Source organism: Oratosquilla oratoria, chromosome 34 (genome assembly GCF_046742065.1).
Source record: "Oratosquilla oratoria isolate Oo_2021 chromosome 34, ASM4674206v1, whole genome shotgun sequence".
Taxonomy (NCBI): domain Eukaryota; kingdom Metazoa; phylum Arthropoda; class Malacostraca; order Stomatopoda; family Squillidae; genus Oratosquilla; species Oratosquilla oratoria.
In genome coordinates this window covers 27,546,403-27,573,087 of record NC_134810.1, presented here as the reverse complement: position 1 = coordinate 27,573,087, position 26,685 = coordinate 27,546,403, and the positions used below count along the sequence as shown (strand labels likewise).

General features: G+C 36.7%; 1 protein-coding gene across 1 annotated transcript in view; it reads left to right on the top strand.

Annotated features, from left to right (window-relative positions):
- Positions 1–353: 353 nt before the first annotated feature.
- LOC143018147 (uncharacterized) overlaps positions 354–26,685 on the top strand; it is a 28,895-nt gene continuing 2,563 nt past the window's right edge. The window contains exons 1-5 of the mRNA XM_076173283.1: positions 354–496; positions 7,701–7,844; positions 10,366–10,467; positions 19,991–20,092; positions 22,252–22,371. Of these exons, the coding sequence (XP_076029398.1) occupies positions 7,743–7,844; positions 10,366–10,467; positions 19,991–20,092; positions 22,252–22,371 (426 nt within the window). The 5' untranslated portion in view covers positions 354–496; positions 7,701–7,742. The remainder of the gene's footprint in view (positions 497–7,700; positions 7,845–10,365; positions 10,468–19,990; positions 20,093–22,251; positions 22,372–26,685) is intronic.

The following is a 26,685-nucleotide window of genomic DNA, read 5'->3' as shown; positions in this document are numbered from 1 at the left end:
CAGGGACTTTTTTTTTTTTTTTTTTTAGAGAGAGAGAGAGAGAGAGAGGTCAGTCCCCAACCACAAAAGAATGCTGCGTAGAGATGTCACTAAAATCTCCAAACTACTGACCACATAAAATCATAGATGTGGTCAAGTATAGATCTAAAAGGGACAGTTCAAGATAAGTGATCAGTATTCTTCTTCTGAGAGAGTACTCTCCCATCACAAAACAAAACTGCATGACTCTTGTCCATAAGGATGCCATTCAAATCCCTAAAGTGTTGACCTCATAAGATTGATTCAGTTAAATAACCACATACGGAGAGGGGAATGATGGTGGGATGGGGGGCGCGGATTGAGGCTGAGGGGAGAAGTGGGGAGGGGAGGCGAGTATCCTGGCCTTGGGACGTCACCAGAGTCAATGGGAGCATCCGGGGGGCACCCGAGGGGATAAAACGACAGAACGGTGTCGTCCTCGTACAGTTCCCATCACTGCAGCGCTTGAGCAGTACAGGTAAGCTCCTTGCCCTTGACGACAATTCTCCAATCTCGCGTTTATTTTGCACCATGCCACAGGGACTTAACGGTGGTATTCTTAAAAAAAAAAAAAATCTTTCCTTATATAAATCTTATATAAATCCTTGGAATGAAAAGCTTTTTTTTAGAATACCACCGTAAGAATCTTACGGTTGTATTCTTAAAAAGATGCTTCCTTATATAAATCTCATATAAATCCTTGGAAGGGATTTTTTTTTTTTTTTTTTAAGAATACCACCGTAAGTTTCCTTTTCTGGAGGACCACTATCCGAGTTTCAGTTTCTATGTGTTATTCACAAATTTAATGTTTATTAGTAATGATACTTATCCAGCAGATTTTTTTCGTTTTTCTTAAACTACTTTAATTCTAGGGTGTGTTCTTTTCAGCTATCTGAATATTAATGAAACTATATAATTATTTTTCTAAAAGTCATGGCCCGTTCCTAATATTCCCTATTTCTTCTTGATATATCGGACACTTACTGTTTCTTATGCATTTTTTCAAAGTTTCTATTTGTGCAATTTGTACACAATACTACACAGTATTGAGAGTATGCATGTTGTCCTTAGCTTCTTCATAGTACCAAAGGTGATCATTTTGGGTATGGATGCAAACATTCTGTACACATTTTCAAATCTTAGATTTTCGTTTAACCACGTTTATTCATGTGCCATCCAAGAGAGGGACAAGGTTTGCAAACCGTAACTTTCAATCTCCTGAGAAATATGAACTATTTACTTTTGTCTAGACTAACGCCAATTAAAACCTCCGCTAAGTCAAATACAAAAAAAAAAAAAAAAAAAAAACGGCAAAACCTCGACTCTTCCAACTATTTATGTTCTTAGTCAATTATATTTTCCGAATCTTCACATTTTCCTCAATGCCTCCTTTCTTTCGCAGCGAAAGGAGTGTTACCCTTTCTTCCCTGGAAAAACTTGAAATATTTGCTGAAACTTTCAATGAAATCTATATTTTGAACGATCCCGATACCATCTCTCCTGCTACTGCTTGATCTATCTTATTCCTCTAATCCAAATCTCTTCCAAGAATACCTTTTCCGCCCTACCTGTCTTTGACACTAAGAAGGCTTTCGATCCAGATGGAGCGCCCTCTCTCATTCTTGCAATCTATGTTACTGTGCTGACTCCCTACTAAGACAAATTTTTCCGTCTTTCTTTATCAACTTGCTCATACCCTTTGTGCTGGAAGTACGACTACATTCCACCTATACCAATGAAAGATGACCGCTCTTAGCAACTTTAATTAAAATCCTGTGTCAAGTTCTATTGGAGATTTAACGTTTCTGTCTAACACTTGGTCCTCTTCTCTGGGAAATTTTTGTGAGACCTTAACTGTTGCACTAGACCTGTCAAATATATTTTATTGAATTTGGCACAAATCTTCGGTTTCCAAGTTACGGTATCTATCCCCCTCTCTGCTCCTTCATCTCTGATTTTCTCTCTGACTGTTACTCCTTTTCATAAATTACCTGCTTCATCCCCCATTTCCCCCTATATACGACCATGCTTATAACAGTTCCCTGTTCAACGTCATTGTCCAGACATCCTTCTCCAACAGACCTCCATTATTCAAGAGGACATACATACATATACCAAGGCTTTTTTCCCCTTACAAGGGAGGTAGCCAAAAAGAAAAAGGCATAAAACCATTCCCACCCATTCCATCCCTAAATACACTCCACCCCCCTCCACCCTCCACCCTCCCTCTTATCTTAGCACCTCCTGGATGACGGGTCATCCTTGCACCTTGTCCACTGCCCTGGGTCAGAGGCAGTGTCGCAAGAGGAACCGTTGAAAAATTCTGATCGTTCTATTATACAGTCTAATTCGGGTAGAGAAAGCCAGGTGCCATTCAGTACCACCAAGCTCTCACCACCTATACACCTGATATAGTTTTCCATAGAATTCTCACTTTTTTTTTTTCCAATGACACACTTTTCTCCTTCTGACACGCTAAGCATTCTTATTCTGTCTATCGCCGGTAAATATAACTGGAAAACTCGTATCTGTGCCGCCATCAAAATTTGCTAACTCCAACTCAGATTTGATCTTAAGTAGGAGACTCATTTGATCTTGTATGGAGTACAATAATAGCCGTAAATGGACAAACCATCATTACAGATAGGAACATATTTTCATTTCTAGCTAAACTTTACCCTCCCCTCGAGGGACACTATTTCTAGGAGGGGACTTTGATTTCCCATAAGGGGTCACTATCCTAACCCCTTCATCACGATTGTCTTACCTAAGCCAAACAACATCGTTTGGGGTTACAACAAAATCAATAAAGTGCGTCATATTTGAAAGGGGATCAAGCCAATGGTTCTCAACCTGTGGTCCATGAACCCCTAGTGGTGGTCCACAGAGGGGCCATAACCCAAAAATTAGTGGGAGTTAGTGTGGATGCAAAACGATTCAGTTTAGTTTTGAAGTGATCTCCAGAAGTCTAAGGAACAGCATAACATAAACGTGGGCTTTGGTTTAGAGACATTTCCCTTAATTCAATGGTCCTCATCCTGTAGTCCACGGACCCCTCGTGGTCCACAAAGGTTCGCAAATTGGTCACCGACCAAAATTTAGCGGAAATTAGTGGATAATTATCGATATACTCTAGTGTTGAAATATGGTCCGCAGGAGGCTTAATAACAGCACCCCATAGGTATGCGACACGTAATATAAGGGAGCAGGTTGACAATCTTTTGAGTCAAACTACCATAACTTTTACTTGGTTCTTGTATTCCTACGAACCTCATAGTGCTACTTAGAGGGGGTTTACACTAACGGTTCGTCGAACGCAGTTCGACAGACACGTGTTTAAAGTGATGTGTGAACGTGTGAACGGGGTATTTGGTTGTCGAACAACGTGTTCGACAACCAAATACCCCGTTCACACGTTCACACATCACTTTAAACACGTGTCTGTCGAACCGCGCTCGACAAACCGTTAGACTGTAAACCCCCCTTTACATTACACCAACACATCCCAAAGGGTATCACATCTATGTCAGCCCCCCTCACATATAAAGCCCTGCTAACTACCGTAGTAAATAGTCATTTCTTCAGTTTCTGGAGATACACAAAAAAGTGGGAAAAACGTGGGGCTTAATTAAGAAACTGATACATATTTAATTACTACCTTGTACCCCGATCTCCTTCGGGAGACATAAATGGTGGATTCCCAGAAGTCACCAGGAGGATTATAAGACAGAAAATATAGAAGATATTATATATATATATATATATATATATATATATATATATATATACATATATACATATACATATACATACATACATACATACATATATACATACATATATATATATATATATATATATATGTATATATACATATATATATATATATATATGTATATATATATATATATATATAAAATCAGCCATCCTGAGTCCACTGCTGAACAAAGGCGTCTTTTATAGCATTCCATGATTCACATGACGGCGTCAACCTCTGCCACGTCACTCCCGCAAATTTCTCTATCTCGTCTCTCCACCTTCTGTCTGGTCTCCCTCTTCCACGCTTCCCATCTCGCTTCCTCTCTTTTACTGCCTCCACAATATCTTTCATTCTAGTCTGCACTCTCATCGAACTTGCTCTCTTTCGGTCTCTCGGCGTTATTCCCATCACTGATCTCTCCATTCTTCTCTGTGCATTCTTTAATTTTGTTTCCATTGCCTTCGTCAGTTTCTGAGTCTCACACCCGTAAATTGTTGCTTGCAGAATGCAATGGTTGTAAAATTTATGTTATATATATATATATATATATATATATATATATATATATATATATATATATATATATATATATATATATATATATATATAAAGTCCATGCAAACCTCGACTTTATTCTTCATCAATAGGAAAAAAATTCTACTTACCGTTATTTTTCATAAATATGAGTGGCCTCACACTGTTGCCACCTTGATGTTCAGTTGTTTTTCTCAGTGCGAAAGCATCTTTGGTGCTATATCACTCTTCCCGATATCTTCTTAACACCAAGAACGTACTTTACGAGCTCAACGTGAAGTTACCAGCCACTGAAATAGTGAAGTTGAATGAGTTATTAATAGTCAACTAAATGAAGCTGAATATTTTAGTAGTACCTAGAATTACGGAACATACTAAAGAAAATCACGTTAGGTTTAGGTTATACTCGTATTTCATCACATTGTTGACCTTTTGAATGTTTGATTAATTGTAGTAGAAAGCTAAAACCTGGAATTTGAACGTAAGGTGTCCACTCATATACTTATACAGACATTAGATATTAGACTGGAGTCTGCAGATTCTGATAGTCTAGGCCCAGGCTTATCCTTTACAATTGACACGATTACAACACTGGCAGACCCTAGATATCCATAGTACACGTTTGCTCTTCTAGGAAATGCTTTTCTCCCAACAAACATAACACACACACACACACATTATATATATATATATATATATATATATATATATATATATATATATATATATATATATATATATATAAATAGATATATATAAAACGAAGTTTGAACAAATCTATTGATCGTCGTGAATTTCTTGATGACATCCTATTTTGACCGACAAACTCAACTGATTCAAATATCATGATTTATCCTCATATGAATGCTATCAACATGGAGTACATATTGCCTTAGTGTTTTATGTTTAAAAATCTAGTAAGAGATGTAATACTAAACTACATTTTCCAACAATGTGTTTATCAAAATAATTATTCAACACTCATACCTTTGTTTAGACATCACATTAATTATATCACCAAACGAACAATGTCACTCTATTGACAGGAAGTATGCTTGTAAAAAAAAAAAAAAAAAACTGGACTGGTAAACTTTTGAGTAGAAAAACATGAATCAATTTTGAATCTTAACATGATATCTCATTTCCACTGATGACCTTCATAACTCGTGTTCCAAGTAATAAATCCAAATTTATCTTCGTTACATAAATTCAATATAAGGATTACAAAGGATTACAAAGGCGGAGCATGCCGACAGGAGACCTTTTGATCCATATCTAGGTCGGATGCAAAAAAAAAAACAAAAAAAAATCATATTAATAATAAATTAAAACTATAATGATGTAAAAATAACAAATAAAATACATAAATAAATGCATAGGTATAGTTGAATAACAAACAAACAGGTAAATAGTAAATGATTATAAATTGACATATAACTAATAATAAATGAAAATCAGACAGACAAATTATAACAAAACAAAAACAAATAATATAACATAAATTATAATCATTACAGCATCTTACTTAGGTATTTATCTAAATGATTCTTAAAGCTTCGAACTGAACTACGTTGCACTACCTGTGCAGGAAGTTTATTCCATTCATTAACTACACGGTTGGCAAAGTTGTTTCTACCTACTTCCAAATTGAATCTATTTCCGAACAGTTTGAGACCATTGTTTCTTGTCTGATTCTCATTCAATGTGAAAATTTTGTCACTTTTGATGTTGTCAATTCCCTTTAAAATCTTAAAGACCTGTATCAAGTCACCTCTGAGTCTACGCTTTTTTAGGGAAAACAGATTCATGTGCTTAAGTCGATTTTCGTATGATTTATTTTTGATATATGGAATCAGTTTTGTGGCTCGCCGTTGTACTTTTTCCAGTCTGTCAATGTCTTTAATGAGATTCGGTGACCATACGGAAACAGCATATTCCAAATGTGGACGAACTAACGATTTATATAGCTTGTTAATGAGTGATGGACTTTTGAAATCAAAAGATCGCGCAATCAATCCCAGAATCTTATTTGCTTTCTCAGAGGCTGAAATACACTGCTTGGATGATTTGAGGTCGTTACTGATAATTACGCCGAGATCTTTTTCACTATCCACTTTTGTTAACGAATTTCCAAATAACTTGTAATCGTACTTCCTGTTATTTTTACCTATGTGCATTACCTTGCATTTACTTGTGTTAAATTTCATTAGCCACTTTTCAGACCATTGCTGTAATTTATCTAAATCTTTTTGAATATCTAATTGGTTTGAGTGATCATTTGCCACTCCGCACAGTTTTGTATCATCAGCAAATTTGGAAACGGTAGATTTTAGTCCATGGTCTATATCATTTATATATACTATGAATAGAAGTGGCCCAAGAACGGAACCCTGAGGAACTCCACTTGCAACACTTTTCCATCTAGAAGTTTTTCCATTTAAAACAACTCTCTGTTTTCGACCTTTCAACCAATTACTAGTCCAACCTAATAGGCTACCACTTATTCCATGCAAAGCTAATTTAGTAAGTAGTCTTTCGTGTGGGACGGTATCAAAAGCTTTTGCAAAGTCTAGATATATCAAATCTATATTGTTTCTTTTGTCATAATTCGAGATAACTGTGTTGTAGAATTCGAGTAAGTTAGTCACGCAAGAACGTTTCCGTCTGAAACCATGCTGGCTATCATTTATCAAACGGTTACTTTCTAAATGATATTCGATATCATCTCTGATGATAGTTTCCATTATTTTTCCTACGATCGAAGTCAAACTTATAGGCCTATAGTTATTTGGTTTCTTTTTGTCACCTTTTTTGAATATGGGAGTAACGTTAGCTAGCTTCCATTCTCTTGGGACATCTCCGGATATGATGGATTTCTTGAAAATAATTTCTAATGGAACAACAATCTCATTTTTCATTTCCTTTAAGATTGTTGGATGCCAACCGTCAGGCCCTGGTGTTTTATTAACTTTGAGTTTGTCTATACACCTTTTAATTTTTTCTTTTGTTATATTTACCGTAGTGAGTAAGTTTACCCCCAGACTTTTCACAGGTTTCAGTTTGGAATTCACTTTGAGGTGTTTCGTTTACGAATACCGAGCTAAAATAATTGTTTAAGATATTACACATTCCTTCATTTGAATATTCAAGTTGACCGTCAGCAGATAATAGTGGACCAATGTGATCCCTAACAACCTTTTTATCTCTAATGTAACTAGAATTCTTTGGGATTCTCTTTGGATATTTCCCCTTCTTTATCCATTTGACCTATGCAGTTTTATTTTATTGTGCCCTCAAATGCTAAGTGTAACCCAAAATCGAACTATAACAGTAGATACTGATGTATTTCAAGAGAAAACAAAATTAAGATGTTTTTGGCTTCTTGCAGAAAACTCCGTTGGAACTGTGTCGTCACCCCTGGAAGAGCAGCATGAAACTGTTTGCGCTTCTGGTGCTGGCCTGCGTGGCCACTGCAGCCTACGGATGGGGCTTCACCACATCCAGCCTCCTCGGCCAGTACAAAGACTTGATGGTATGTAAATCTTCTTTTTTTGAGACTGTGAAGAGCATCTAAGTTAACGATATAGACCCAAAACGCTTTGACTAGCATGGTTCAAAGCACATCTACTAATATTTACATTCACCGGATACATTAATACTGGTGGGTAGGACTGAACACCCTCATTACTTCAGTATTTACAGTGACGAAAGATCAAACTCTCCTTCATGGCGTTGTTGTTATTGTTGTTGATGGGCTGTCGTTTACCAGCATTTCTATCCGCATGGATAATCTCACGCCGCTATCATGCATTACTTTATATTACGTATGTTGGTTTAAGTTGTTAAGGGTAATTATAGTTTGGTTAATAGTCCAGTTTTCTGTGGGAAGTTGTGGAGAAATGATTGGGGTATTGGTGTCTTGTCACTGCATTTGATGCAGGGTCGGTGTTGTTTGAGGGGGTAGATGACAGGTTAGGTAGTTATTGTCGTGTCTTTCAGGGCAATTCACATAGGAAAGACTGTGCGAAATATGAGAGACAGAGTTTGCCTCATGCTTTTAGCTATAATAACATAAGAATAAAGGAGACTGCAAGAGACCATAATATCCCACACCTACCTAGCATATCCCCCTGGTGGCAGGTAGGGGAACTTCTCAGAGATACATGTAAGAAATTCATAAACAAATTGGTATTTCCCAGCAATAACCAGAGCTTCTATCTTTAGGAACAATATTGCATCGAAGAGGTACAGTCATAAGGACAGGAATGATGTTTAAAGAGGGTAACACAACGGAAGGATAGATAGTACAAGTTGAAAAGTATCACCATTTCTTTTTAATCGGGGTAAGTGCCCCATTATAAAAGAATGCTCCACGACTATGGTGTGCAGGAAAGCCACCAAGTCCTTAAAATATCGACTGCATAAAACATAGAGCTTGTGTCACCCGTGCCACATGTGCTAGGCAGCTAGGGAGAATACAAATGACCAATCGTCATGGGGAAGAGGGATTGTGTCATCATGGGTACATGTAAGCAATGCCTAAAAATATAAAGTCCTTAATACTTAATAATCAGTAGACGAAGACTCACAAGTCACAACAAAACATCCCAAGAGGAGAGCTCTAGCTGGATAGTGGGACTGAGCTTAAAAATAAAAATAATAAATAGATGAATAAATTAATAAATTAATTGATTAATTAATTAATTAATAATTGAACGAATAGATAAATAAATAGATAAATAAATAAATAAATAAATAAAAGGGAGATTGGTGATAGCGTACAACTATCTCGAACAGTTTTCAGGTTATGCATAAGCATCAAGTACTGGTACTTCAGTGAAAACCAGTTGTACTGAATTATTTTTAACTGGGCGGTTGTGCATTCCAGCCGAATTCGCAGAGAGGATCTTAAAACGTAGAGTACTTTTGGAATAGGATGTCTGTAGCCGGAAACTCGAAAACTAAAAGCAATAGACGACTTCACGAGCCCTACGATCTTGTCAGATAACCGAATCAACAGATAAATTATTTTGACCCTCTGTATTCCTCCGGGATTTTTTTTTTTTTTATCTATTTACTAGGCGCGATCTTAGGTAACTATATTTCTAAAATGATGTTACATCTATTTAGAGCCGGATAAAGATATTTTGGGGCCTTAAGCACTAAAATGATTATGGACTTCCGACACATATGTAAGTAAAATCAATACAGTAACAATGCCCTCTTTAGTATCATAATAACATTAATAGTAATATTCTTCTCTAGTTAATATTCTTATATGTGTGTATATTCAATTTATTGTGGGGTCTTCTTTTTCTGAGCCCTGGTCTATAGGTACATTTTGATCACTCTGTTAATTATGAATCTAGCTCTGGGAAAATTCTGCAAAACCCTAAACACGTCCATATTTTATAAATGGTTGAAGCAGTCCTGCCCCCACCAGTATATTTTTTTTTTTTTTTTTTTTTTTATAATACCCAAGTGAATATAATCTGCTCAGAAATGTGACGAAAATTCTCTTCATCGTTCGTAATGAACCAACAAAGGTCTTTTTTCATATGTACTGTAAACATGTCATATGTATGTAATGTCGGAGTCTCAAATCGCATTATGATCGTTATTCTCTCTGAGCTCAGCGCATGTGCTCGTGCACATGTTTTATAACTAGCACAAATGAAAAATATGTGTTCTTACAAGGTCTCCAAAACGGAATTTATATTTTCAGTTAAAGAAATTAATGGCATGATTTCATATTTGCAAATTCAAAACAAAAGAAAGACATTTCAGATATATGACAGAAATTTAAACATTACACACGTGTATTGTCTGCAATTGCTTCAATTGGTAAATATTCCGTTTAGTGATGGTGAATCGCACGAATCCGCACATACATTGCAAAAAATACAACATTTTGCTCACAAACTAAATTCTACTTACAAGAAAAAGAAGACAGGAAATAATGACTATGACATAATATGTTTGCATGCGATTTTTCCCCCTAAGATTTTATAATCATTGTTGTTTGCTTATGATACAAATTTCCTATTTTTCAGTGGTACTCAGGCTGTTATGGTGAAGACACACTGAAATATTGGGTCGATACCAATCGCGAGGCAGGCAAGGCATGCAGTGAGAAAATAACAGCATCCACAAAAGTATGTAGTTAACCCCTAAATGTTATGTTTTCTTTTATAAACTCCTTTACATCTGTGATCTCACCCATACTTGTTTTATAAACTCTGAAGATGTGCTGTTCTAAAATTAATTACTCTATGGATGAGTAGTGTGAAAAATTTTAGTTCTAGGTTTTCTAAACCACGAAATTTGCATACGTATTTCATATACGTATGCACATCTTGTGAATGTATGAGTGTGTGTGGTTGGGCCCACACACACTCATAAGTCAATCACCTACCAAACGGGCTCAAAATCAAAGCCCGTGGGAGCTTCACTCCCAAATTTCACAAACAAACCACTCCTACCCACCCCCCTTCCCCCCCTCTCATCTTAGCTCCTTATGGATGACGGGTCATCACTGTATCCCGCCACCTGTCTTGGGTCAAAAGCAATGCAGCAAGACACGATACATCCACAGCAAGGCCACTTCACTTATCCGGTGATTCCCACCCCCCTCCCTCTCCATCCCCTCATGCAGAAAAAGAGAAGACGGGGAGAAATCTCTGGGGTGCGTCAAAATATCGTTCATATATAACCACACCCTACCAGAGCCCTTACATGCCTAAGTGCCCCCCCACCTTCCCCCATCACCACTTCCCATCTTCACCATCCCTTACTGCCTACTATAGCAATTGGTTTGCGAAATAGGTAAACAGGTTAAATGTTAATTAATGTCCCTATGGCAGAAAGGATATGGAAAAAAAATTCATATTCTGTTGATTCTAAAACAAAATTCGTATATTACGGTAAGATATTCATGCCTCCTTTGAGCGAGATGTAGATTACGCCTTCATTGGAACAAAACCATGTCTAATCCCGAATACCACCGATAAGATGACAGTTATTCAAATATCTACAATACTGATTGGGAAACTACGTTAATTAGAATTGTTTGGATTAGCAATCACAAGATATTTGTCGTGTTTCGCTAGCACCATCCCAATCACAAGGCTAAATATATATTGAAATACGTTGTAGTTCGTGACCATCACACAGTTTTATTCCATTCCCTCTTTTCAGGCCATTTAAGTGTTACGTTACATATGCGAGATCAAGACCAAAGGGAATTAAAGAAAAATTCAAGTCTACATCAATTTTTATTGATCTATGAGGTGATAATATTTTGATTTTTATGCACACTTATAACATATAATTCCTCCTTAATATATACTCAATTCAAAATAAGTGCGTAAATTTACATCCATAGAAACCATTGGCGTAGGGGTAGGTATATAACGCCTCCCCATAGTACAAGTATGTTCGTCCCTTTTCCCTTGACTTTTATCCAGTTACATAATGATTTACACTGCTCAAAGTTAATCATAATCTTTACCTTGGATTACCAGACATGAATAATTTACGAAATACAGAGATAGCGAGTGAAACATGTGAGATTTACGTCTATAACCCTACGGCTACCTCTTAAGTATCACTGCACACAATAATCTAAATTCTAATCTTAATATCTACATAATAATCTAACCTAATAAGCACACAATTTTATCGTTGGGAGAAGGCAACTCTCAGCCACAATCCCTTCCTTCAAAACAATTTTTATTGGTTTCTACTGCCGGAATACTCTTGCGATCAATATGTACCTCGATTCTAATGTATTGTGTAAGTGTTAGAAATTCCCTATCCCATTTTTTACCCTGCCAATGGGCGGTCTCGTATTGGAATCTTATCCAAATTATGTAACTACTATCTCACTATTTTTTTCATAATTTCCAATGATATTTCACCAAGACACTTGAACCTAACTGCCAATGGGCGGCCTCGTATTAGAATGCCTACCCCATACCGGGTGCCTGTGATTGTTTGCATCCCTTGACGAAGGTCCCGTCTACCACTTCGTAATTTAAGTTAAGGTTTCGCTACCTCGTTTTGTGGTGGAACACTCATGTGTTCAAAATCCTAAAAATGTTCCTCTACTGGAATCCTGAACTGGAGGGTGGGAATTTTTCTCCTTCACCTAAATTTAAGGTTCCTAATCGGTTCATACATACGAATATGTCCTCATGACGTAATGGAGGGGTGGAGTGAGAGATGCAGTTTCCCCGATTCCTACCTGTGATTAGTCACGTACACATTAAAAAATAATAATAATAATAATAAAAAATAATTAAAATAAATCCCTAGGCTTACACATCTCTGTCTTCCACACCTCTTTCGCTAATTTTTCTTCAGTAATTATTTCCATGTGTCCAAGCCATCCCAATACTCTTTCATCAGTCCGATCTGCCCTCTCCTTTACCACTCCTGCTCTCCTCCTCACCTCCTTGTTTCTCACTCTATCCAACCTTGTATCTCATACCATACTTCTCAGACATTCCATCTCAAACACATTTAAACTTTTCCTCTCTGCCTCTATTAAATTCCAGGTCCCATACTGTGTCTTCGGTACAACCACTCCTTCATATAATCTCCTTATTGCACCCGTTCCCAAAATGCTTATTTCTCGTTATATTATAATCCCCCAGAGCATTTACTTGCTTCTCTCAGTCTACAATTTACCTCCACCGCCAGTCCCCCTTTTCTTGCCACATACGACCTCAAGTACCTAAAGCTATCCACTTTCCCCAGCCTCTTCCCATTAAGACTTCCAACTCGCTGCCATCCTCTCCCCTTGTACATCTCATCACCTTTGACCTACAGTTACCTTCAACATTTTTCCCATCGCATACCCTCCCAAACTCCGCCGCTAACTCCCTTAATCCCCCCTCTGACCCCACCACAAGCACAGAGTCTTCAACAAACAATAACTGGCTCATCTCTTGCTCTTCTTTGTTTTCTTTAACCATATCCAGTCACCTGCCCATTATCCTTGCCTTTAGTTCCCGCACCACCCCATTCATGTACACATTTAACGAATGGTGACATGACGCATCCCTATCGCAGTCCCACCTTTACCCCATACCACTCACTCTCTCCATTTCTAACACATGGTATACTACTCTTATGAAAAAATTTGACTGTCCTTAACAGCTTTCTCCCAATCCCATAGACCTGCAAAAAATCCGACAGTGTTTTTCTGTCTACCCTGTCATAATCTTCTTCAGAATACATAAAGGTCTCTCCCCCCCCAAAAAAAAAAAAAAAAAAATCCTAAAGCTTTCTCACATGTCTGCCTAACCACAAAAATCTGATCCACGCAACCTCTACCTTTCCTAAACCCACATTATTACTCACCAATTACTCCCTCTGATTTAAAAAAGACAATAAGAAAAAGAAAACGACAATACGAAATGAACATCGCTGAGAAACAATACGAAATGAACATCGCTGAGAAATCCAAAGAGAATCCCAAAGAATTCTATAGTTACATTAGAGATAAAAAGGTTGTTAGGAATCACATTGGTCCACTATTATCTGCTGACGGTCAACTTGAATATTCAAATGAAGGAATGTGTAATATCTTCAATAATTATTTTAGCTCGGTATTCGTAAACGAAACACCTCAAAGTGAATTCCAAACTGAAACCTGTGAAAAGTCTAGGGTAAACTTACTCACTACGGTAAATATAACAAAAGAAAAAATTAAAAGGTGTATAGATAAACTCAAAGTTAATAAAACACCAGGGCCTGACGGTTGGCATCCAAGAATCTTAAAGGAAATGAAAAATGAGATTGTTGTTCCATTAGAAATTATTTTCAAGAAATCCATCATATCCGGAGATGTCTCAAGAGAATGGAAGCTAGCTAACGTTACTCCCATATTCAAAAAAGGTGACAAAAGGAAACCAAATAACTATAGGCCTATAAGTTTGACTTCAATCGTAGGAAAAATAATGGAAACTATCATCAGAGATGCTATCGAACATCATTTAGAAAGTAACCGTTTGATAAATGATAGCCAGCATGGTTTCAGACGGAAACGTTCTTGCGTGACTTACTCGAATTCTACAACACAGTTATCTCGAATTATGACAAAAGAAACAATGTAGATTTGGTATATCTGGACTTTGCAAAAGCTTTTGATACCGTCCCACACGAAAGACTACTTACTAAATTAGCTTTGCATGGAATAAGTGGTAGCCTATTAGGTTGGACTAGTAATTGGTTGAATGGTCGAAAACAGAGAGTTGTTTTAAATGGAAAAACTTCTGGATGGAAAAGTGTTGCAAGTGGAGTTCCTCAGGGTTCCGTTCTTGGGCCACTTCTATTCATAGTATATATAAATGATATAGACCATGGACTAAAATCTACTGTTTCCAAATTTGCTGATGATACAAAACTGTGCGGAGTGGCAAATGATCACTCAAACCAATTAGATATTCAAGAAGATTTAGATAAATTACAGCAATGGTCTGAAAAGTGGCTAATGAAATTTAACACAAGTAAATGCAAGGTAATTCACATAGGTAAAAATAACAGGAAGTACGATTACAAGTTATTTGGAAATTCGTTAACAAAAGTGGATAGTGAAAAATATCTCGGCGTAATTATCAGTAACGACCTCAAATCATCCAAGCAGTGTACTGTATTTCAGCCTCTGAGAAAGCAAATAAGATTCTAGGACTGATTGCGCGATCTTTTGATTTCAAAAGTCCATCACTCATTAACAAGCTATATAAATCGTTAGTTCGTCCACATTTGGAATATGCTGTTTCCGTATGGTCACCGAATCTCATTAAAGACATTGACAGACTGGAAAAAGTACAACGGCGAGCCACAAAACTGATTCCAAATATCAAAAATAAATCATACGAAAATCGACTAAAACATATAAATCTGTTTTCCCTAAAAAAGCGTAGACTCAGAGGTGACTTGATACAGATCTTTAAAATTCTAAAGGAAATTGACAACATCAAAAGTGACCAAATTTTCACATTGAATGAGAATCAGACAAGAAACAATGGTCTCAAACTGTCCGGAAATAGATTCAATTTGGAAGTAGGTAGAAACAACTTTGCCAACCGTGTAGTTAATGAATGGAATAAACTTCCTGCACAGGTAGTGCAATGTAGTTCAGTTCGAAGCTTTAAGAATCATTTAGATAAATACCTAAGTAAGATGTTGTAATGATTATAATTTATCTTATATTATTTGTTTTTGTTTTGTTATCATTTGTCTGTCTGATTTACATTTATTATTAGTTATGTCAATTTATTATTATTTACTATTTACCTGTTTGTTTATTATTTAACTATACCTATGCATTTATTTATGTATTTTATTTGTTATTTACATTATCATAGTTTTTATTTATTATTTTATTATTAATATGATTTTTTTTCGCATCCGACCTAGATATGGATCAAAAGGTCTCCTGTCGGCATGCTCCGCCTTTGTAATCCTTTGTAATCCTTTGTAATGTGCCTTCCCAACTACACTCAACAAAATGATTCTCCTGAAACTACTACACTCACATTTGTCTTTTTTTTTTTTCCCTTTGCAAAGGCACTCCTCCAGTGCTTCGGCACTCTACCCTTTCTTACACACACGTTAAACAACCTCACTAATAAGTCCATTATTACTGTGCCTCCCTTCTTCAGACATTCCGCATGACACCCATCTAACCCAGGTGCCTTATCTATACTTTATTACATTTCCTCAACGGTCTTCCTTTCAAATAGCTACATTCCAAAGTCTTCCCTATTCTCAGTGTAATCAATCTTTCTTTTCTATCTAATCTCTCTCTCTCTCTCTCTTCTTTTTCACCGTGACAAAATGTATGCAAAATTACCAAAGGAGAACATAAAAATGAAGACATTAGATACTTTCGTATATCACATCCTCAGAATAACTACATTTATGCCTATGTTACTCTTAATATTCTGTCAGCATTTCTTCTAGCTTCAAGGCACTAGAAAACCTGAGGATGTTCTCTACAATCACACCTAGAACCTTTTTCCAGTGGTATTTGCCAGATAACATCTATGTCTTAGCTCACGTCCCTAATGTAAACAAATGTACATTTCTTAACATTCTGATTTATGTGTCTATACCTTTGTAAACCAAACATTACATGGTACAGACGACACCATTTTTATTACAGTAAATTTGACGATTTTACTTTCTGTCTCTTCACAAGAATCACTTTTAAGAACTATGAACATTAGTCCCATTATTGATCCGTAAAAAAATCCACTCTCTTTCATTCCTTGCAACTTGTCCTTTTTACATTTTGTTATATATACCAGAGCAGAGAAGGGTACGTTTATTAGTCTGTTTTTCATAATGTCAGAGTAGTCACAATTATGAAGCAATTATCAGTTATGTGTATTACGGTACATCAATGGAAAGAGCGATTATTCATCATTAAATTTTTATTCTATTACTTTCCACCAGTGTTCCTCATGACGCTGAACTTTCTGACCTGGTAGTAAAATAGATATGAAAATATTATATAGACAGAAAAACGTGAGAATAGCATCCACTGACCATCCTTTTTTTTTTTTTTTTTTTTATTTTTTTTTTTTTTTTTTTTTAACTACTTCCCATACTCCGTTATCTTTCTCTCCTTTCTTGTTTTCTGTTTCTGTCTTCTTTATATATAATATTTCGTCACGAACGTAGCTCTTTTACGCTCATTATAGTTGGGTATGCAATCAACCAATCAATCAATCAATCAAATCAGCATTCCTGAGTCCACTGCTGAACAAAGGCCTCCTTCATAGCATTCCATGATTCACACGACCGTACCAACCTCTACCACGTCACTCCTGCAAACCTCTCTATATCTTCTCTCCACCTTCTGTCTGGTCTCCCCTCTACGATTCCTATCTCGCGGCGTCCACTCAGTAACACACTTGCTCCATCGCTCATCAGTCGTTCGCGTTAACTTACCTGCCCAATTCCACTTCCTCTCTTTCACCGCCTCCACAATATCTTTCACTCTAGTCTGCTCTCTCACCCAACTTGCTCTCTTTCGGTCTCTCAGCGTTATTCCCATCATTGATCTCTCCATTCTCCTCTGTGCCGTCCTTAGCTTTGTTTCCAACGCCATCGTCAGTTTCCAAGTTTCACACCCGTAGATTATTGCTGGTAGAATGCATTGATTGTAAACTTTACGTTTCAAACATAAAGGTAGAGAGACTCTCAGGATTTTAAAATACTTACAAAACACTTTCCAACCAATTGTAATGGGGAAATTCCCCATAGATATATGGGGTACCGTCATAATGACGGCGTGAACCATTTGGCACCCTATAGATATATGGGGCTTCACCGAATATAATAAGGTGAGATTATTGCCAAAAGCCTTTCATAGCAAACATGAACAGAACAAACTAAACAAAACCGGGTGTTCCTGTTGGATTATCGTCTCCTAAAGGTTCAACCGCATTGCCTCATGTGCTTATGGGCAGTGTGCCACCGAATGTGAGTAAGCACTGTCCAAGCAGATTCAAGCCTTGGGCATTAAACAGTATGAAGAAAATGAAGATCTATACTTACAACGTAAGAAGTCTCTCAGAAGACCACAGGCTGGAAAGTTTAATGGAAGAACTAGACAACATCAAGTGTGACATCGTAGGACTAAGCGAAGTCCGAAGAACGGAAGAAAAGCTGATACAATTACAAGATGGTCACCACCTGTTCTACTATAGAGGTAAGGACGAAGAAAGATCTAGTGGAGTAGGATTCTTGATTAACTAAGAGATTGCTGATAATGTAGTCAAGTTCAGTAGTTTATCAGACAGGGTAGCTTGGATTGTGATTAGGCTGTGTAAAAGGTACACTCTAAAAATAGTTCAAATTTATGCAACAACTTCACAGAGTTCAGACGATGAAATTGAGTCGTTCTATGATGATTTAAGTCAGGTAATAGGTCAAGAAAAAAGTAAGCACACGTTGGTAATAGGCGACTTTAATGCTAAAGTAGGGAATTTTGGAATAGGTGAAAGAAATGACAGAGGTGAGATGTTAGTCAATTTTGCAGAGAACTACAACATGAGGATAATGAATACTTTCTTCCAAAAGCGCGTAGGTCGGAAATGGTCCTGGAGAAGTCCAAATGGAACAACAAGGAACGAAGTAGACTTCATATTAGATGAGAGTAAGAGTGTTAGCAATGTTACGGTGATAGATAAAGTCAACATAGGTAGTGACCATAGAATGGTAGGTTGCACAGCTAAATTCACTTTCAGAGCCAAGAGAAATAAACAAAACTAGAAAAAAAAAATAAGCCTTGCAAAGGTTAAGGATAATGAGAAGGAATTTCAATTAGCAATTAAGAATAGATTCGAAGCTCTAAGAACTAACGAGGACACCGTCGAAGATATGAATTTGAATTTAGAGAATATTATTAGAGAATCGGCAGAGAAAGTAGGAAGTACAAAAAGTATTATAGGAAACAAATACTCCAAAGCAACAAATTATCTAATTAAAAGAAGGAGGACCATGCAGACCAAAAGCAGGAGAGACGAAATAGAAAAAGTAGAACTAAACAACCTTATCAACAAAAGGCAGAGATCAGAGAAAAGAAAGAGAAAAATGGATGAAATAGAGGAAACTATTCGGAAAAGTAAAAGTATTAAAGGGACGGAGCGCAGACATCTTTAGGAAGACAGCAAATGATATGTTTTAAAGTTAAAAATGTAGAAATCAATGACTGCAGAGACAGAATGGTAAAAATAGTAGAAGAATTTTACCAAGAGCTTTACTCGTCGAAGACTGTAGTTGAGTCAGTAAATTCATGTGTAGATGTTAGTAGTGTACCGAAGATTACAAAGGAAGAAGTAGAATTTGCTCTAAAAAATATGAAACGAGGAAGAGCACCTGGGGAAGATGGTATATGGATAGATCTGTTAAAAGACGCAGGGAAAAAAGTTCATATTAAATTAGCTCAGTTGTACACCCAGTGCTTACGTCAGGAAAGTGCCTGAATCGTGGTGCAATGCTATAGTGGATTTGATTTATAAAAAAAGGTGACCAGAAGGACCTGAGTAACTATCGACCGATTAGCTTACTATCAAATGTATATAAAGTATTCTCCAAGATCCTTACAAATAGACCAAGTCAAGTTTTGGTTGGAAACCAACCAAGAGAACAAGCAACCGGATACTCGATTCTAGACCATTTGCAGGCGATGAACCAACTAATCGAGAAAAAGACAGAATACAATATACCTCTGTTTAGCTTTTGTAGATTACGAAAAGGCCCTCGAGTCAGTAGAACAAATAGCAATACTAAACTCGCTACGTAATCAGGGTACAAACGAACAGATCGTAAGAGTATTAGAAAAGGTTTATGCGAAAGGTACCGCTATAGTTCGACTACATAAAGATACAGAAAAGATCAAAATCGAGAAAGGAGTACGGCAAGGCGATACAATTTCACCCAAACTATTTACAGCTTGCTTGGAAGAGACTTTCAGAAGGTTGAGTTGGGAAGAAAAAGGTTTGAATTTGTGTATGCACAATGAGGTAAATAGATACAGGGGCAAGAATACCTACATTAAATGTATGGGTTCCTTTGACGGAATATTATTTGGTTGATGTTCTATTTCATTTTATTGTTTTATTTTACCTTATATTATTTCATTTATTCTGATTTCAGACACATGATTCCATCTACGTAACTACCGACAGCCAGAAGGTCGAACAGCGCATAACAGAGAATGTGGAGTTCTACATTTGTGTTCTTGAAGAAATTGGAATAGTATGTTTCTTTTCACATCCATCTACACTCCTTTTTTTATTTTTTTGTTAGTTTCCGCAAGTGCATGCCATATCTTGGAGCACTTTATATTCTATGTGATGGTAAATGAAATTAGGCTAGCAACATCACCTACGTAAAGATGGGCTTCGACCCAATAATTTTTCAGATTTATTAAAAAAAAAATGTGAATACAATATGTTCCCAGATATATACATTTTATAATAACTAAGATTTAACTCGTGTAAGTGCTATGGGTATCCTAACGCAAAATTTACAAATGAGGAGTTAGGCTTCTTTGTAATGAATACCCATGTTTATGGATTGCTGTTCCCTTGCCCCCGAGAGATCAATTCAACACTGAACAAAATCGCTAAACATCCATTTATGTGGTTCCCAGGGTAGTTCATCGACTCTCCCTAGGAAATACTGTACCGCACCGCCTGACCCGGTACACACTTGCTATATTACTTTCAGTTATTTTGAACGCAGTGTAATGACCACCGTTATTGTTGTTCTACTTTTTCGTCTGCTAAGTGAACTAGAATAACGATGGAATGTGTTTATTGATTGTATACAATAACATAAATTTCCTATTGATATAGACATCTCTTATAAATGCAGCTGCAGGTACCAATTACTATACTTACCCAATTATTTCTTATGTCTTCTACGTTGCGTATAACTAGTAACATGTGGGCATATAATCTTTTACCGTGCTTTGCGAGCCCAGTACCTTGCCGGTGGTCGGAAACTGTTTATTCATGAACGCAGGAGACGGTGTCTACGATATGACACTGCACTAAAAATAACCGAAAGCTAATATATCTCATAGTGATCTCCAAGTCACCTCAAAGGTGAACAGCGTTCGGGGCCATTATCCAGAGTAAATGCCCTTCCTAACCTCTGCGCCCGGCCAGAATTCGAACAGACATTAAATTCACTGTGCAATTACCAAATACACGTTCTAACAACCGAGCCATCACTCGCTGCACATTTGGAAATAGCATAAGAGGTTTGCAAGTTTTCACTAGATCCCCAGTCATATTGGAATTCAAGGGAACACTATTGTGAATGATGATGCCGAGGGAGCCACAAGGTTCAGCAAAATCACACTGCCCCTGGCACCTACGATTACACAGATCAAGGGCGTCACCAGATTAATGGCCAGTGTAGTAATTCCTTTCCTAGTTATTGCATATATTTATTGTATACATATCTCCTTTATTGTATATGTAATACTTCTTTATTATACATGTAGTACTTAATATCAAAATATTTATTGTAAATATTTTATATAAGCCTATGTAGTCATTACATTATAATGACTACATAGGCTTATATAAAATATTCACAATAAATATATGTTGATATTAAGTACTACATGTATGATAAAGAAGTATTACATATACAATAAAGGAGATACGTATACAATAAATATATGCAATAACTAAGTAAGAAAGGAATTACTACATCAGTGCCAACCGCAGCAGCAAATTTCATCCTTCGGTATCAACGATGTGGTACTACCTCGTCACTAGGTACAAGGCAGTCCACCTGCCTCCGGGTTGAAGGGCGGAATCTACCGTCCACAGGATCCGCCTAGGATATCGTTGTTGGTGTCAAGTGCGCGCGGGAAGAGATATTACGAACGCAGCAAAATCTGTGGGGCCGAGGTGCAACATCCCCTCCGCCACTACCTGCTAGACGAGTGTAGAGCCACGGCCATTCTTCGCGTAGGACTCGGCCAACCACATCTACCGCGGCAGGGGTGGCGCGGCACCTAACCGTTTCCCCTTTCGAAACAAACTTCACCTTCCTCCCGCTGGCGCCGCCTGCAGTTGATTAATGCCTTCCGCCCTTCTCTGATCTCAGGGCACCGCCGCTAATAACATTGGCATTGCGTGGACAACAAACCATGAATATGAACTGTTCAGGACCACCTGCAAGGTTAAAAGTCCGAGCGAGTAGCCCCGCAAACAATGGAAAAAATTATAAGACAATGCTGTAGTTCTTTCGGTATTTTCTGCAAGTGAGAATAATAACCAATATAGCTGTACAATACCACACACCTATATTCACGTGCATGCAAATTTCAATTTCCAAAAATTTATTGTCTTGTTAAATGGCTGGCGAGTTCTAACCGTTTTCTTTGCATTTAGCTGAACGAAGATGGAACCTGGGACGAAGATAACGTTGACGTCCTCATGAAAAAGGCAGTACCAGATGAAGAACAGAGGGGTGTTCTCATGGACATGATCGACGAATGCACCGCTATTTCAGTAAGTCCCTAGTCCTTTCGTATGACCAAAATATTGAACTAGTATGTCAAGTATTGATTTTTGGTGGACTAGAGCTGAGAATGTATCACCTTTACACCAAGTCCCTGGCCCAGTATTCTTATGATCGAGTGTATTTTTTTTAGTAATTACCAGCGCTTCTGTTTTTGGTGAGTCAGGAGTCGAGAAGGGTAGTAGAACGAATGGTATATATTCTGCATATATATACATATATATACATATATATACATATATATATATATATATATATATATATATATATATATATATATATATGTGTGTGTGTGTGTGTGTATTTACCTAGTTGTATTTACCTAGTTGTATTTTACGGGAAGGGGAGCTATGCTCGTGAGTGTCCCGTCTTCATATCTCATTTTATCTAAACTATTTTTAAATTCATGTATTGTTTTTGCACACACCACTTTCTCATCTAACTTGTTCCAACTGTCTATTACTCTGTGAGGAAAGCTGTTCTTTTTCAGGTCTCTTCTATAGCTGTCTTTTTTTATTTTCTTTCCATGTCCTCTTGTATTTCTGTCATCCCATTTTATCAGATTCTCTCTATCAGTAATTTCTATGCCTTTCATGATTCTGTAAATAGCTATCAAATCTCCTCTCTCTCTTCTTTGCTCTAGTGTCTGTAGTTCAAGTTTTGCTAGTCTCTCTTCATATGATAGTTTTGAGAGTGTAGGTGCCAATTTTGTAATTGCTCTTTGTATTCTTTCAAGTTTTTTTTATACATTTTTTTGTACTTGGTGACCATATCGTTGCTGCATATTCCAATCTTGGTTTTATCAGGGTGATTAGAATTTTCTTCACCATTTCTTCATCCAGGTATGTAAATGCAACTTTGATTGTTCTTATTAAATTATAGGTTTCTCCAAAAATCTTATTTATATGTTTCTCAGGTGACATATTATTCATAACAATGACTCCCAGGTCCTTCTCATTTTCTACTATTTTTATTCCTTCTTCTCCCAATTTATATGATCCTGTTATTCTGTTTTTACTTTTTCCAAATTCCATTATACTACACCTCTTTGTATTGAACTCCATCTCCCACTTCCTACTCCATTCCTGTACTTTATTTAGATCTCTCTGTAGTGATTCACAATCTTCTTCCGTGTTCACTTTTTTCAATAGTTTTGCATCATCTGCAAAGAAGCTCATATAGATTTCAATTCCTTCATCCATATCATTAATATATATAGCAAACATTATTGGGGCCAGAACTGTTCCTTGTGGAACACCGCTTATTACTTCATCCCATTTTGAGTGTTGGTCTCTTATCACTACTCTCATTTTTCTTTCTTGCAAAAAGTCTTCCATCCAATTTAGCAGTTTGCCCTGTATTCCTCCTTCAGTTTCTAATTTCTTAAGCAACTTCTTATGTGGTACTTTGTCAAAAGCTTTTTTTAGGTCTAGAAATGCACAATCAGCCCATCCATCTCTTTCTTGTATTATATCTATTAGCCTTGAATAGAAACATATTAAATTGGTGACGCATGATCGTCCTTGTCTGAATCCAAATTGTCTTGGATTTAGCACATTGTTTTTTTCTAAATATTTTACCCATCTATTTTTGACAATTCTTTCACAAATTTTTGCTATTGTACTTGTTAGAGAGACTGGCCTATAGTTGTTAGTCTTCTTTATTTCCCCCTTTATATATAGGTACTATATTTGCTTTTTTCCAATCTTCTGGAACTTTACCTTCTTTCAAGGAACTGTTTATTATGCTATGTATTATGTCTGCCAGTTCATTCCTGCATTCTTTCAGAATCCAGTTTGCTATTTCATCTGGTCCATGCGATTTTCTGACATCAAGATTACTCAAGTGGTTCAATATTTCATTCTTTGTTACTTCTATTTCTTCCATAGGGGGGACTTTCTCTTTCCATTCGTTCTCTTCAGGTTGTATGTTCTCCCTTGTAAACACAGATTTAAAATGTTTGTTCATAATTTCCGCCATTTCAATTTCCTCTGTGTATTCAACTCCTCCTTGTCTTAATTTCTCCAAATCTTGTTTGTTTTTCAGTTTGTTGTTTACAAATCTGTAGAATAGTTTTGGTTGATCTTTACATTTTTCTATGACATCTTTTTCATATTTTCTCTTTTCCTCTCTGCACGCTTGTACATATTCATTTCTACAACAAGTATATATTTTCCATTTTTCTGGTCTTCTGTTTTTCTTCCATTTGGCCGAGGCTTTGTCTCTTTTGTCTTTTATCTCCCTACAACTTTTATTGTACCAGCACTTTACATATTCTTTTTCTTGTTTTTGTCTTGCGACATACTTTTCTACTCCTTTTTTATAGATTTTTGTCAAAATATTCCATTTCTCTTCTACTGTTGTATCTTCTTTGTGTATTCTTTCCCAGTTTTCATTTTGGAAGAATTCTCTTATTTGATCAAAATTTGCTTTTTCATACATCAATCTTCCTTTTCTATATTGTTCATTTCTTTTCATGTATTTTTTCTCATTTAGTTCTAGTTCTATCAGTATGTGGTCACTTTTGCTTATTGGTGCCTGGTATTCTATCTTTTCCACTATTTCAGGTTCTGATGTGATTATTAGGTCTAGTCTCGATGGTTCTTCTTCATTTATATACCTAGTGTTCTCTTGGATCCATTGTGTCATTGTGTGGTCAATAATCATCTCAAGTAGAACACTTCCCCATGAGTCTTCTCCACCCTTTACGGTCATCTCTTCCCAGCATATTTCTTTGCAATTATAGTCGCCCATCATAACTATTCTTCCTCCATCTTCCATTATCTTGTTTAGTGTTATTCTTGTGTCTTCTAACATGCTTTTATGTTCATTCTCTTCCCACGAGGCTGTTTTTGGGGGCACGTAGTTTATTACTAACTTTCTGCTCTTCTTATCTCTATCTTCTACTTCTATCATGATCATCTCTACTCTATTGTTCCCATATGTGACACTCTTCACGCTTATATCCTTCTTAGTCAGGAACATAACTCCACCCCCTTGTTTTTTCTCTCTGTTTCTAATCCAATAATTATATGCATTGTGTCCTATGCTGTTGGGTGGTAGTGGACCTTTTAATTTTGTCTCAACAATTCCCATTATGTCCGGATCTTTTTCTTTCAGATATTTGTTCAGTTCATTCAGTCCTGTTATTAATCCATCTATATTTGTGTAGGATACTTTTAACTTTCTGTTATTTCCATTGTATTCTCTGTTTCTTTTGTGTTTCTCTCTGTTATTTTCCATTTCTTCAATTTCATATTCACTACTCTCCAGTAGAATTCTTGTTTTTCTGTCTCCGTTCTGGTCTCGTTTTTTTTTTTCTTAGCTTCATGTCTTTTTCTTATTTCCTCCTCTCTTTCCTCTTTATTCATTTCCCTTTTTATCCATACCTTTTTATATTGTTCACTTGTTGCTAGTTTCCCTGTTTTGGACAAGATATTCTCTGCCGTCGTTTGTGACCTGAATTTGATCTTAATTGGTCTGGTCTTGTCTGTACTATATTTCCGGAGTCTGAACTTCTCTTCGATTTGTTTAATTATTTCTGGCTCATCTTCCTGAACTAATTCTAGTAAATTTCTTACTTTTTCATTTTCCTCTTTGATTCTTGTGGTTCTATCTGGGTTATGTTTCTCTTCCATTCCTAATATAATTATACATTTCTTTTTGTCTGCTAAGTCTCTTACAATATTCTCCTTCTGTCTCATCACTTTGATAACTGAGTCTTCAGTTTGTTCTTTCATTTGCTGTTTAATTATATCAGAAAATGCAACTTTACTATTTTCTTGTATCTTCCTCCACCCCTCTGCCTCCTTTGCTATTGTTTCTTTATTGTCTCTATTGTTCTTTTTCAATTCTTCATTCTCCACTTTTAATTCTCTTAACTGTCTTTTTAGGTCTTCTATTTCATCAGTTAAGTTTTTGTTCGCCTTCTCTAGTTCTTCCAATTTTTCAAACCTCTCGGCAATTTTTGACATTTTGCCAAACCTAATCTCCCAATGCTCAGTCATTTGTTCAAGTTTTTCCTCCAGTTTTGCCAGTCGGGGGAGGGTGGCATCCGCCGCCCCCTCATTAAATCCTTGGAAATTATTATCCTCACCTTCCATTGAACTGCTCTTATCTATGTTTCTGATCTTTACAATTTTGTTAGTCCCATCATCGAAATCCAAGTCATCCGTTCGGCGTTTGTTTACAAGCCGCCTGGACTCTTGGACCAAGTCCTCCCCTTCCTCATTTCCTTCCATTTCCCTCAATATCCCTTCCCTTCTCCTTCTCTATCACTTCCCCACTATTCCACGAGCACTCCC